General features: G+C 52.4%; 1 protein-coding gene and 1 long non-coding RNA gene across 3 annotated transcripts in view; one reads left to right on the forward strand and one right to left on the reverse strand.

Moving 5' to 3' along the window:
* Nucleotides 1-7881, forward strand: LOC135966246 (uncharacterized). The gene is made up of 2 exons (XR_010579452.1): nt 1-88; nt 7661-7881. It is a non-coding gene; the product is annotated as an uncharacterized lncRNA (long non-coding RNA).
* Nucleotides 3842-14152, reverse strand: part of ITGA5 (integrin subunit alpha 5) — a 24363-nt gene continuing 14052 nt past the window's right edge. Inside the window, exons 12-31 of one of the 2 annotated variants that reach the window (XR_012420324.1) lie at nt 13810-14018; nt 13344-13535; nt 13071-13116; nt 12786-12887; nt 12551-12606; nt 12265-12419; nt 11827-11964; nt 11623-11690; nt 10819-10969; nt 10640-10732; nt 10415-10494; nt 10224-10304; nt 10012-10117; nt 9485-9634; nt 8494-8589; nt 8273-8386; nt 7978-8195; nt 7242-7343; nt 5916-6038; nt 3842-4934 (exon numbers count right to left, since the gene is read on the reverse strand). Coding sequence is in view for 1 of the 2 variants with exons in the window: in XM_005571087.4 (XP_005571144.3) it covers nt 4851-4934; nt 5916-6038; nt 7242-7343; nt 8273-8386; nt 8494-8589; nt 9485-9634; nt 10012-10117; nt 10224-10304; nt 10415-10494; nt 10640-10732; nt 10819-10969; nt 11623-11690; nt 11827-11964; nt 12265-12419; nt 12551-12606; nt 12786-12887; nt 13071-13116; nt 13344-13535; nt 13810-14018 (2146 nt within the window). In the remaining variant the exon portion in view is untranslated. The remainder of the gene's footprint in view (nt 4935-5915; nt 6039-7241; nt 7344-7977; nt 8196-8272; nt 8387-8493; nt 8590-9484; nt 9635-10011; nt 10118-10223; nt 10305-10414; nt 10495-10639; nt 10733-10818; nt 10970-11622; nt 11691-11826; nt 11965-12264; nt 12420-12550; nt 12607-12785; nt 12888-13070; nt 13117-13343; nt 13536-13809; nt 14019-14152) is intronic. The other variant, XM_005571087.4, reaches the window with a different exon arrangement.

The raw sequence follows: 14152 nt of genomic DNA on the forward strand, positions 1-14152 counted from the left end.
CTTCTTCTTGCTGCCTGCTGGCCTCCTGGGTTTACGGTGTCACTGCGGCCAGGGCTGGGGGAACAGGACGTGTAGAAGACGGTGTGAGGTGATGGACGAAGCTGGAAACTAGGATGCCTGGGTTCCCGGGAAGGGCTGAGTCTGAGGGCGGGAAGTCCGGTTCTGGGCTGATATGGGGTGGGAAGGGGAGTCGGGGGGAGGCGGGCGGGGGTGCCTAAGTACTTTGGGAGGCGATGGGCCTTGGGTTGGGTGGGATACCTAGGTTCCCTCCAGAGTGATGGACTGAGCAGGGGGCAGGGGAAGTGCAGCAGAAATTGTGTGGGTCCTAATTTGTTGTTCTGGCTTTGGAGCAGGATGCCTGGGGGCTGGGCCTCTGAGGTGAAATGGGATGTTGAAGATGGATCCCAGGTTGAGTTCTGGCTGGGGTCTGAATGCCTGGGTCGTTAGGGAAGGTCTCAGCGAAGAGATTGCAATCAATGGACCTGAGGAGATGGAAATAGAAGCTTGTAACCGAGATCATTAGGGCAACTGGAAGATGACAGAAAATTGAGAACTGAGGCACCTTGTAGAGATGACCTGGATTGGGGTGGGGTGGCGTCGGGGAGCATCTATTCAGGGCCTAAATCTGGGGCATTCCCCACTAAGGCCAGCTTCGATTGAAGAGGACTGGTGCGGAGGCATGAGGGTATTTGGTGAGGTGGAGGGGAAGATGGAGGGTAGGACAAAATGTCTGAGCTGGGGAGAATGTCAGGAGGGAGAGGAAGTACATGCCACTCGGAGGTATTCTTTTCTTTTCTTTTTTTTTTTTTGAGACCCGAGTCTCGCTCTGTCGCCCAGGCTGGAGTACAGTGGTGTGATCTCAGCTCACTGCAACCTCTGCCTCCTGGGTTCAAGCAATTCTCCTACCTCAGCCTCCCGAGTAGCTGGGATTACAGGCGCCCGCCACCACACCTGGCTAATTTTTGTAGTTTTAGTAGAGACAGGGTTTCACTATGTTGGCCAGGCTGGTCTTGAACTCCTGACCTCAGGTGATCTGCCTTCCTCGGCCTCTCAAAGTGCTGGGATTATTGGTGTGAGCCACCATACCCAGTCCACTCAGAGGTATTCTTAAGGGACTCCAGTACAAGGCTGGAGTCTGGGACACTACAGATGTCTGGGGAATATGGAGCCTGAACTTGTCTGTACTTGTCTCAAGAGGGAGGGTGGCAGGCAGATTTCCCAGAATGCCACACAGTTAGCTTCAGGCCAACCCCAATCAGAGGAAAAGTGGGTGGGAACTGGAACGTTTGAGGTTTAGGCAGGTAGAAGTGGAGGGGAAGAAGTCGGTGAAAGGGTGGTGGGACTGAAGTTTTGGAACAGTTTAGGAAGGGGAAAGAGACTGACATTCCTGGGTTCTGGAGGGAAATTGGGAAGGTGCAGGAAGTTGGAGTTTCTGTTTCTGGGTGCCAGCAATCTCTTGCCCTCACCCCAGTAATCTGGTTTGAAGAAAAGACCTGTTTCTGTACCTGCCAAGACACTCCAGCTCAAGGGCAAGAGAATGCTGGGAGTGCCAATGCCTTAGTCTCCTTCTGATTCAGTGGGGCAGAGATCTCAGGTGATTGGCCTTGCTGCCCAAGTCTGGTGTTGGGAGAGGATATGGGGTTTCTGGGTCCATCAGAGGAGGTCCTCCTGCTCTGGGTCTGTCCTGCCACCATGCTGGTCAACTCTAGTATGAAAAACCTTGCTTCTCCTTAGACCCTGCCCCTCCTTTCCTCTTCCCATTCTTTCTCCTCCTGGGTGGACTCAGAGAGTAAACAAAAGTCATTATCAGGCATGGTCAATTGGTTTTAGAGACCCCTTTGCCCTCAGCTGTTGTCCACCCTGCCACACTGCCCCAGGGACTCTGGGTTAGGAAGACCTCAGAAGAGGGGTTGCTTAAGCTTACCAAGGGGCGGCAGCTGGCTAGAGGACGGGTGACCTTGCAGGCAGCTGGGGTGGGGGGAAGGTGTGTGGGGTGAATTCATTATTGATGAGCCCTGCACCCCGGGCTACTAATGAGCCCAGGCCGGCTGCTCTAATTGATGTCAAGAAACTTGAGACCCCCAGATCAGCTTCCCGCCTGCCAGCTGCCTCTCTTGAGCCCCCTCCCCCTCCCTGCACCCCCAGCTGCTCTGTTCACTTCCTAAGACCTCCTTTCCTTCTCCTTTTCATCTCTACCAACACAGCCAAGGATAGGGCTCAGGCCTTCCGGCCCCCTACACTTCTGGCCCCCCTACACTTAAGTCTCAAGGTGGGAGTCACACTTCCTTCGGAGGGTTGGGAGATTTGGGAGAAGAAACTTAGACCAGGAGTCTGAGAATTACAGCTCAGGGAAAGAGAGGCTCATACTAGATTACGTCTGTGGCATTTCTGAGCTCAAGGAATTTCTTCCTTGTATTGTGCATCCCGGGTAAGAACTTGTCACTGTCTCAAAAGTACAGGCCCTACACAGTGACACACCCATGACACCAGCCCAGTTTCCACAGCCCACTTCCCTTCCTTATTTCCTCCTCACGACAGTGGAAGACATTTTAGGTCTGGCGCCTGAAGTTTGGCTGCTTCTACCCCCAGCTCTCTCCCAAGAGGGGGACTCCTCTTAATATATCCAGTATGCGATTTCCTCCCTCTAGAATTTCTGGTGCCTTGTTATGCCATGGCTGCCATTCTTAGAAATGCTAGGGGGTTCTTTGTCTCATGCTGCCTCTTCTACCCCATCAGCTCCTTTTCGTTTATGGGTTCTGTGAAGACATTCCTGACTCGGAGCATTCTAAGAAGTCACAGACTGGAGCGTGGTCCAGGCTTGGTCTCCCAGGAGGGATATTTTATGCAGGCCCTGCTAGGCAGGAGCCTGAGTTAATGAGAATAGTCCTGGTGATGGGGGAAGAGGGTGAGGTGGACCGCATACCCTACCTTCCCAAATTTCCCATAAATTTGTGGCTATGCTGCCCTCTGGTGGCTGAATTTTAGTCTATCCTGACAGGGACATCTTTGTCTCCAACAACCCCAATGGCTCTCCCTCTTGCTGCATGTTGTGACAGGCCTTGAGGAGAAAAGAGGACCCTGAGGATCCCTCACTTTGCATGATTTATCTTCAAAGATCTGAACCCTGTGGCATGTTGGTTAAGAATTCGGACTTTCCCAGTCAGATAAGGCTGAGTTTCACTCTGTTCTGCCACTCACTGTGTGACTTTGCACAAGTTATGTAACCTCTCTGGGCCTCAGTTTCCCTTTGTGTAAATGGGATTAATAGTACCAACCTCACAGAACCCTGTGAGAAATTAAATGTATGCAAACTAACACCCCCTACCAGCACACAGTAGCAATGAAAACAAAGCAATACAAAAACCTAACTGGGCTTTCTTCTAATTTAGTTCTATGGCTTTTTCCTCTCATTTCATTATTCTGATTTAGGGAAGCCTGGGAAATTTTCTGAACCATCCTTCCCCACCTCCACCTTGGACCTCCCCCTTTGCTTTCTTCTCTAATCCTGAAACCCAAAGAGAAGAGATTCCTTTCGCTTCTCCCTTGGGAGTGTTGGGGACCAGATCTGATGGGGGATGAGGGAGGGGGAGAGGAGTCAAGCCCTGCTTTCTCTCCTTCCATCACGTCTTTCACCTAAGAAGGGAATCCAGAACTAGTTTCACAGTGTCTAGGGGGTCGTACTTCTGGCCCCGAGTGGAAAGAAGCCATGAGAGAAATAGGCATCTGCTTTCCACCAAGCCGCTTGGTTCCAGGATGGGTTTGGAAAGAGTGAGGTATGAGATCACAGATTCTAGTTCTGGTCAGTGGGGGCACTGGGTCAGATCACAGATTCTAGTTCTGGTCAGTGGGGGCACTGGGTCAGATTTATTGCACTTGCAACAGAGTTTAAATAAGTCCTGGGTGTCTGGTGCCAAGGTGAGGGAAGGGTTGGGCAGAGAGAGGAGGGGCAGCATCAGTGCAGCTGGCAGGCAGAACCCAAATTCTGCAGGTCCAGGACAGTGGGCTCCCCTTTCTCTGGGGAACAGGGAGGGCCTGTGTCTGGCCAGGCTGAGGTTCCAGATCTGTTGCCATTATGGCCCCTTCGGGGTCCTGGGAAATTCCTGGCTTCTCCTAAAGCAGGGTGAACTGGGCCTCCAGGATCAGGTCTGGAGCAGGCCCAAATATAGTCCCAGATCTGCCTGGATTAGGTGCCCATGTCTGAGTCTGGGTTCCAGATCAACTCTAGACCCCAGGCTGGATGTGGCCCCATTTGAGTTCTGATTCCCCTTCGAGCTGGGCTCTGGGCAGCATCTATCCTTGTGGCATCTGTCCTGAGCTGGTCCTGGGGCACCATCCATAGTTAGTGTTCCTTCTTGGCCCACCAGGGTGGGGCTGTCCAGAGCTGCCAGGTCTTACTCCCCAAGTTCCAAGTTCTTAGCTGGGGCCTTCTTTTGGATCTCTGGCAAGGCTGTGGACAGATCTTTGCAGGTTGGAGCTGGACAGGAAGTCCTTGTGGCATGTCTGGCCCAAAGAACTGTGAATGGATTTCCTAGTTATCTTTCCAAGTTGTTTCAGGAAACTCTCCAAAATGCAAAGGCTTCAGGGAGGCTGGGGCCTCTGTCCCTGGATCTGAGTTCCCCCATCCATGAAGAGGGTATGTGTAAACAAGGGTCCTTCACAGTGCGTGGGGGGGAGGGATCCCCAGCTCCTCACCCGCCTGGCTCTGGCCCTTCAAGTATGTCTCTGGGCTGGGGAGAGGAGCTTCTCCCTGGCCCTCAGCACCTTCAGGAAGTACCCAGACCCCTCCCTTTCAGTAGAATGAGGGTGGGGAGACTGGTTCTTCAGGATTGGGAGTCTGAAATTGGGAGGACTCAGGCATCAGAGGTGGCTGGAGGCTTGAGCTGAGCTTTTTCCATGGCGGTGCCATATGGGAGGGAGCGTTTGAAGAATCCGAGCTGATAAAGGGGAAAAGAGGGAGAGTTTAGGTACTATGGTTGCCTTTTCTCCACAGCTCTTATCCCAAGAAGTAATAAGGAGGACTCTAGTACCTCCAGCCTCTACATCCTGCAAAGTGGCCTCTGAATTCAGGCTAGGACTACCCCTCCAAGTTGTGCAATGGACCCAGGAGGACTAAACTTGGGGGTGGTTTTGTATGGTGGGTATCTTTTACCAGTGTCTTTAAAATTCCCCAGTTAAGCCAGAAATGGCAGATAGGTTTGAACTCAAGCGGCCAGTCTGATTGCTTAGTAGTGGCTGCTTTTGTTTGTTGGTTTTTGAGACAGGGTCTCACTCTGTTGACTAGCCTGGAGTGCAGTGGCATGATCATGGCTCACTGTAGCCTCAAACTCCTGCGCTCAAGCGATCCTCCCACCTCAGCCTCCAGAGTAGCTGGGACCATAGGCACGCACCATCAAACCTGGCTAATCTTTGTGGTTTTTTGTAGAGACAAGGTCCTAGTGTGCTACCCAGGCTGGTCTTGAATTCCCGGGCTCAAGCTGTCTTCCCACCCTGGCCTCCCAAAATGTTGGGATTACAGGGGTGAGCCACACACTTGGCCATGGCTACCTCTTGAGAGAGATTCTGAAGCCACTTCTAGGAGATGATCAGTAGCCATTTCTAGGTTAGTGATGACTGCCATGGATTTTTGGAGAAACTGACAGCACAAATGCCATGTATTTGTAATCTGTGGGTTCCACTGATTTTGCAAGTATAGGCAAACTTACCGTCTTGAGTCAAGAGGACCCTTTCTAAGCTAGGGGCTATAGAATGTAGGGAGGGATCCTATAGGAAGGGTTAGGATGGGATGCATGTAGCCAGGACAGAGGTGGGGGCACATGGCTAGTGAACTGGTCTAGAGGTAGATACTTGGGACTGTGCCAGGTCAAGGGCAGAGCCTGATGAGAGGGTAGCCAAGTCACAAGCAGGATGTGGCTGACCTTGTAGAGGATGTAGATGAGTAGACCTAGGAGCAGGAGGCCAAAAAGGATGGCTAGGATGATGATCCACAGTGGGACGCCATAGCTGCCTTCTGCCTTGGTCCATTGCACAGCTGTGGCCACCTGGGGAGCAAGTTGGGTGAAGTCAATGAAAGCTCAGAAGTTCTTTCCACCCTATACTTGGCCTCCACTTGTCATTGGATCTAGACCCACTTCCCACCTCTTATTTTGAACTAACAGCATTCTGAGCTTAAAAATTTAAGTTCCGGCCGGGCGCGGTGGCTCAAGCCTGTAATCCCAGCACTTTGGGAGGCCGAGACGGGCAGATCACGAGGTCACAAGATCAAGACCATCCTAGCTAACATGGTGAAACCCCGTCTCTACTAAAAAAATACAAAAAACTAGCCGGGCGAGGTGGCGGGCGCCTGTAGTCCCAGCTACTCCGGAGGCTGAGGCAGGAGAATGGCGTGAACCCGGGAGGCGGAGCTTGCAGTGAGCTGAGATCCGGCCACTGCACTCCAGCCTGGGTGCCAGAGCGAGACTCCGTCTCAAAAAAAAAAAAAAAAAAAAAAAAAATTTAAGTTCCTAAAATGTGCAATATTGTCTCTTACTTTCGGGCTTTCATATCATATCCATTTCTTTCTTTGACAGAGTCTCACTCTGTCACCCAGGCTGGAGGGCAGTGGTGCGATCTCGGTTCACTACAACCTCTGCCTCCTGGTCTCAAGCGATCCTCCTGCCTCAGCCTCCCGAGTAGCTGGGACCACAGATGTGCGACACCACATCTGGCTAATTTTTGTATTTTTTTTGTAGAGATAGGGTCTCACTGTGTTGCCCAGGTTGGTCTTAAACTTCTGAGCTCAAGAAATCCGCTTGCCTTGGCCTTCCAAAGTGCTGGGATTACAGTTGTGAGCCCCTGCGCTCGGACTCATATCTGTTATTCACCTCCCCAGGATATCCCTTTCCTGAATGACTAGCCTGGTTAGTTCCTATTTATTCTTCAGGTCTCAGCTTGAACATCACTTCTTCCAGGAAGCCTTCCCTGATCCAGTTAGACTGGGTTCAGGTGTTCCTATTATGTGTTTTCATAAATATCACCACACTTGGAACACTGTGTTGTTCCACGAGACTGTGAACTCCAGGAGCAAAGATACCATGTTGGTCTTGCTTACCACGCTGTCTCTGGCATCTGCACAGTGCTTGGCGCATATTAGATTCTCAACAGTTGTTAATAATACCAAGGCCAGCCCTCACCCATGTCCCAGCCCTAGTTCCAGCACTCTGAGCCCTGTATTCCCTCGTCCAGTCCTCTGGCCCTAGACTCACCTGACGCTCCTTTTGGGGCAGCTGCCGAGGCAGGATTCGGTAGGGCATCTTCAGGGCTTTGTACACAGCCTCACACTGCAGGCTAAATGGCTGGTGCTCCCGCTGTGGGTGGGAGAAAGTTGGTCAGCACATCCTCTCTTGGGATCCAGAGGACATAGGGTTCCCCATGGTCTGGCTGGGGTTGTGATCTTTCCCTATTTTGGACTCATTCTTCCTGAGTCTCTCTCTCTCTCTCTCTTTTTTTTGAGACAAAGTCTTACACTGTCGCCCAGGCTGGAGTGCAGTGGTGTGGTCTTAGGCCATTGCAACTTCCACCTCCTGGGCTCAAGCAATCCTCCTGCCTCAGCCTCCCAAGTAGCTGGGACTACAGGCATGTGCCATCGTGCCCACCTAATTTTTGTTTTGTTTTGTTTTTGTAGAAGTGGAGTTTTGCCATGTTGCCCAGGCTGGTCTCAAACTTCTGGGCTCAAGTGATCTGCCAACCTCGGCCTCCCAAAGTGCTGGGATTACTGGTGTGAGCCACTGTACCTGGCCCCTGAGCCTCTCTTGATGTTCCTTATATGGGATGACAAATGTGTAACTGAATAATTGTAATGATAATATATAATTAGATGACTACATGTTCAATAAAAACTTTTTTTTTGAATTATTAATGTGCTTTGACACCAGGACAGTGCCTGGCCTGCAGTGTGTGCTCAAGAAGTGACTGCTCTTTACTATTCCTACATGTGCTTACCTCTCCACTATGGATTCATCTTCCATCTCACTGTTTTTCTATCATTCTTTGCACACTGGTCTCCCTCCAGCCCTCCCCCCTCTGAATGGGCCGGGAAAGGGAAGCTGCTGCTCCCACTGTGGTCACTAGGTGGCGCCAAGGACATACAGCCTGGTCTAGACAAGGGCAAGGGAGGGAGCTGGAGTGCTGGATCCCATTCACCAAAGGAGGCGTGGCTACTGTAGTGGAGAAAGGGGTGGGTCAGTCTAAGCAGGCCCAAAGGTCAGGGGTCAGGGCTGAGGTAAGGCTCCCTCACCTGCAAGAAAGTCTTGGCCCAGACTCGGAAATGCAGCTGCAGACTTTGGCTCTCTTGTTGGTGCAGGGGCCCGAGCTCACAGCGCAGCCTCAAACACTCAGCCTCCGGGCATTTCTAGGAAGAAAGAAGCTTGAACCTGGTGTTCTGCCCTTGTGATGGCTGTGAGAACCCAAACAAGTACTCAACGCTTTCCTCCACACCTCATTCCCTGTCTGACTTACCAGGATCTGAGGTCCAGAGGAAGCAGAGCTGCGGCTTGGAGCTTCCCGTGGAGCTTCCCGTTTTTGCCGGTGGTGCAGGGAACCCTCGGGATCCAACTATAAGAGAAAGAGAGTATTGGGCCCCTTTCCCATCTCATTACAGCTTCTGAGTCAGCCGGCACCTGGGTTCCAGAGCAGCTTCAACCTATTCTTTCGTCTATCTCTTTATTGATCATCCAACTCTTCGCCTCCTATGTGCAAGGCACCGAGCTCGGGGTTAAAATATGGAAATGAAGAAAACTTGGTTCTTAGAGTTCACGCTAGAGGAGATGCTTAAATAAATAATTAGGTCCATGTTCCTGTTTTTGCACTGGCTGTTCCCTCGGTTTGGAATGCTCATCCCTGAGTCTTACAGATAGGTTCAACCTTATCTTTCAGGCCTCAATTCAACTGTGACGTCTTCAAGAGGTTTTCCGGTGATTCAGTTTAAATCGTATCCCCACAGCTTATTAACACTTCACTTCATCACTTTTCAATCCCTGTTAATTTTTCTCCTTCTCTTTCTATTTTCTATGTATATCACCCTTCACTAGAATGTAAGTTCCATGAACGTGGAGACCTTGTCAGTTTTGTTTGGTACAATATTTCCTGGGCCTAACAGTGTTCAGTACAGGCACTTATTTAATTAAATGTTAACGAGTAAATGAACTATAAAACAGGCATTGGGGCCCAGAGGAAAAGGTTTGAAGAAGGCTTCCTAGAGGAGGTGGCACATAACTGGGCCCTAGGGGTATGCCAGGAAACAAAGAAGGGATAGTTCAGGCAGAAAGAAACACAGTGGATGAAAGTCCTTTTTCCTCCAGAGGCTTTTGAGGTACCTCTGGGCCTTGTGACCCTCAGCCCTAGCTATAGGCACATCCTCATTGCCTCTTGCAGGCCCCCAGCAACCTTCCCCAATCCCCAGGTCCTCTGAACCTGCTCCTCTTCCCCATGCCAGTGTTCAGGCCCTTACCTCCAGGCCTTTTGGGTTAATGGGGTGATTGGTGGTGCAGTTGAGTCCCGTAACTCTGGTCACATATAGGAGCTGCTGACCTTCCAGAGCCTGGGGACAGCTGAGCTCCAGCACGCCCTGGCTGATGGAGCTGGGGCCTTGGTTGATGAGCTGAGGAGGGAAGAGCACAATCATCATGAGAAGGAAGGGAATGCTTCTGCCCCCTTGAGACCCTGGATCACCGTGGCTCCACTATACCTTGCTGTCGGGCTCCTATCTCAGAGATGAAGCAGGGAAGCAATGGGCAGAGGTGAAATCCTCTCTAGCCAACACTTTTGGAGGGGGCTCCATCTTTCTTTCCAAGCCACTCAACTGGCCTGTTTGTCTTCTGGCTGTTTCTCACAGGACTCTGCCTCATGCCTTTACATATCACTTACCCCTCCCTCCTCTCTTTCTCTCAGTACCTCACGTGGGTCTCAGCCATCTGTCACTCATACTACCTCTCCTTGCCCTTCATTCATTCTGGCCCTGCCCCTTTCCCTCCTTACCTCATAGACATGGTGCACAGCAGGTCCCACGTCCTCCTCCTTCTGAGGCTGGTCTCGGGGATGCCAGTCGCTTACTGGGAATAGCACTGCCTCAGGCTTGGAGACACTAAGGAGGAGGGTGGTTTAGGGGAGGGTGGAAAGAACCCCATATGCATCCTTCCCTAGAAGTCTGTCTCCCCTCTCAGAAAGACCCCATTCTGCCTGGCACTGACCCGTTCAGGGTGACCTGGGCCTGAGCCTCCACGGAGAGCCGGAAGGAAACCACGTCACTTTGCGAGTTGTTGAGATTCTTGCTGTGGGATGGAGGCAAGACTGAGGTGCTAGAGTGCAGCCAGTGAGAACTGTGCCCAGCCCTCCCTTCTGTCCCCAGCTCAGCCCCAGCCTAGACACACTCACTCCCTACCTGAGGATCTGGAAGTCAAACTGGATGGTTTTCTTAGTGTCCCGGAGATGAGGGACTGTAAACCGAAGGCCACCCCACAGCTGGGGACAGAACAAGAGGAAAAGAGGGCAGTTGGACTGTGTATTTCACTCTCCCTCCCTATGTCACAGCGGTGCTCTCGGCTGGCTGGTTACCGCCCTCAGGTCTGCTCTCCCTCTGTCCCATCCTCCTTCATCCCAGACTTACACTGGCTCCTGCCTTCATGGGGTTGCCCAGGTCACACACCAGCAGGCGGCTCTGGTTCACGGCAAAGTAGTCACAGCTCAGGCTGGAGAAGTTCTGGAGGTGGGGTGGGCACTGGTCAGGTTTTGGTGTCCTCTCTGGAGAGGTATCCTCCCAACTCCCACTGGAGAATCTCATCTCACCCCTGGATGTCTGACGAGTCCTGAGTACTCAGCCTCTGGAGGGGCGGTGACCCGAAGCTCAGCCTCATAGGCGCCACCCTCACCCACATTCTGGGCATGGAAAGTGAGGTTTAGGGCATTCTTGTCACCCAGGTACACATGGTTCTGCTCCCTGGAAGGGACACAGAGGGTAAGGGAAACTGGGGAATTAATCCTCAAACTAGGACAAAGGACAATTATAAGAGTAATAATACGAGGCCGGGCATAGTGGCTCACGCCTGTAATCCCAGCACTTTGGGAGGCTGAGGCGGGTGGATCACGAGGTCAGGAGTTCAAGACAAGTTAGGCCAAGATGGTGAAACCCCGTCTCTACTAAAGATAATAATAATAAAAAAATTAGCCGGGCATGGTGGTGGGCACCTGTAATCCCAGTTACTTGGGACGCTGAGGCAGAGAATTGCTTGAACCTGGGAGGTGGAGGTTGCAGTGAGCCGAGATTGTGCCACTGCACTCCAACCTGGGTGACAAGGGCATGACTCCGTCTCAAAAAAAAAAAAAAAGAGTAATAATACAGTAATAATAGATACTGTTTACTGGGTTCTAACTCTATGGCAGGCACTAGGCTAGATTTTTTATGTAGATTATTTCATTTAATCTTTCTAAAAACTCTGAGAAAGAAATGCTACTATTCCCACTATACAGACAAAAGAGTTAAAGCTCAGAGCAGCTGAGCAACTTCCCAAGGCGACACAGCTAGTATGTCCCTAGCTGACTCTTTCAGGTGCCGGGTGCACCTGCGCTCCCTAGCTAGTCAGCCCTACTTACCCGAACACTTCCAGCTGCAGGTCAGGCACGCAGATGTTGTCTTCTCCACAGTCCAGCAAGATCTGAGCCTGGGGAGCAGGGCAGCCTTGAGAGGGGAAGTTTAGACCCATTCCTGGGCTATGGGCTCTTTTCTTTCCGGGGCCCTGCCCCCACAGTACCCAGGCCTCTGTCCTCCCAGGTCCCTTCTCCCTGCCCTGTCCTCACCTTGTCCTCTATCCGGCTCTTGCTCTGGTAATGCAGGGCTGGCCTGAGGCCGTGGCTGTCCACTGGGGCTTGGGGGTCCAAGGAGAAGTCGAGAGCGATGTGAATTGGGGAGAGTTTGTCTCGAAATTCTGACTCATTCTGGGGACAGAGGAGAGAGTTCACAGAGTCAGGGGACTCTGGAGACTTGGTGGTCCTGCTCCTCAGCCTCTCTCATATCCCTTTGTCTGCTTAGGGCCCAATTCTGACCATTCTTATTGTTTCAGAGGCGCTGGCAGCCTGCTTCCCAGCTCCTCTGACAGAAAGTCTCCCTTTCTCAGTCCCCACAAGAGTCCCAAACCCTTCACTGGAATCCCCCAATCTTTTTCCCTTCAGGAGGTGCCCTCAGTTCTATGTGGCCACCCTCCCTGGCCAGTCCACACCCCGCCCTCTGGGCTATACCCTGAGGTAGATCTTCATCTCTCTGCAATCCTCTCGAGCCCCATTCTGGATGAGCAGGGTCTGGGTCAGGGTTGCCTGCCTGGAGGCCAGGAACAGTGCCCGCCGTACCCCTCCCTTCTGCTTCTGCCAGTCCAGCTGAAGTTCCACTGTGAAGCCTGCAGCCAGGGACATATAAGGGGAAACTGCTTGTCTCTCCTCATCTTTTCAGAGAGAAGAAATGTCCCCAGGTACCCAGTCCCTTCATTCCCTGTCCTAGGGCCTGAGAGATCCAGGCAGTCTCCCTCACCAATGGAGTCAGCAACATGTTTTCCAGAAGCATTGAGGCAGAAGCTAAGGTTGATGCTGGAGAAAGACCAAGAAGAAAGCTGGTGAATCCAACTGGAACAGACATCCTATCCTCTACCTATCTCCCAGCCAGACCCAGACTAGGACACCCCCATTTTTCCCCTTCTGAAGGCAGACTTGGTGCCCCTGCCCACTCCCAGGCTCAGGTCTCTGCAATTCCCTGGGCGCCAGCTCACCAGGCCACAGGGTTCCCCTCTAAGCTGCAGCTGCGCTCCTCTGGGTTGAACATGGCAGGGAAGATGGTGAGGGAGGCACTGGCAGACACGATGGGGCGGCCCCTGCCAAGAGTGGATGTGGGGTCAATAGAATTAGGACTCCTCTGTAACCTGGACACAGGAAACTGATGCCCAAGCCCCAGAGTGTGTGTCCTCTGCATTGATTTTCCCAACCTCAGCTCTGTTGAGAAATTTCCAGTTCCAGTTCCCCTACGTTGTCCCCTCAACTCCCCTTGGAGTTCATACCTGTATACCACAGCCTTGTCCACACCAAAGGACCCCACAATCAGATCTGTAAGAAGTCAAGAAATCACGTCTTACAGCAAGCCCCAAATCAGGATCCTTTCTTCCTAACCCCTCCTGGTTTCAACGCTCAGGGAGGCTGAAGTGAGAAGACAGCGCCCTCTGTTGGAATTAGCTAGAACTGCACCCAGGAACTTTAGGAAAGGTGAAGAAGAGAGGGTAGGGGTCAGTGACCAGTGAATTTTAAGGTGAAAAGGGGCCTCAGGCACAACTCACCAGGGTATCCGTTGCCATCCAGGTCTCGGCCTCCTCGAAGGGCAGAGCCAAAGAAGTCTGGGGTGTGGCTGGCTGCCCACAGGGGTTGCAGAATCTGGGAAGGCTTAGAGCCCAGCCCTCCGGGGCCCCCAGGGAATACAAACACTACTCCCTGCTGGGTCTCCCCACCAAAGGGAGCCCCAATGGCCACATCTGGAAGACACAGAACACACACTAGTCAGCAGGCCAGGAATCCAGGGGCCCAAATCTCTACTCCCAGACCCCAGGACCTAGGATCCTAGTTTTTTCCCATCTGTCAGTCCCTATATTCTAGTCTCTTGAAATCCCAAGACCCAGACAGTGGGATTTTAACCCCTTGGGAAGTCATGGAGGTCTGGGTATCTTAGCTGACAGACGCCCTCTCCCCAAATCCCTTCTGACTTGGGCCCCTGCCTCCCCTTTCACTCTCTGAGCCCATGGTACTCACCATTGTAGCCATCCTGGTCCAGGTCCCCCAGGGGGGTCAAGGAGCTGCCAAATCGGCCAAACTCATCATGGCCAGTGAGGGTAAGGGTGGGCGTGGGCTCTATGCCGGCTGGGTGCTGCAGGTAGACGTAGACCCTGCCCACCTCCTGAGGCCGCCCGTCAGGGGTCCGATCCATGAGCAGGGGTGCCCCTACCAGCAAGTCATCCAGCCTGAGGGGAAGGGCAAACCCAGGCATCTCGATACCCTATCTTGCCACCCCACCCCAATCCTAGTGCCAGAAACCCCAGGCACTCTGGATTCCATCGAGTCAGAAGACCTGAGGTCTCTGATCATTAGCTCTCAG

The sequence above is a fragment of the Macaca fascicularis genome, chromosome 11, assembly GCF_037993035.2.
Source record: "Macaca fascicularis isolate 582-1 chromosome 11, T2T-MFA8v1.1".
NCBI classification, from domain to species: Eukaryota; Metazoa; Chordata; class Mammalia; order Primates; family Cercopithecidae; genus Macaca; species Macaca fascicularis.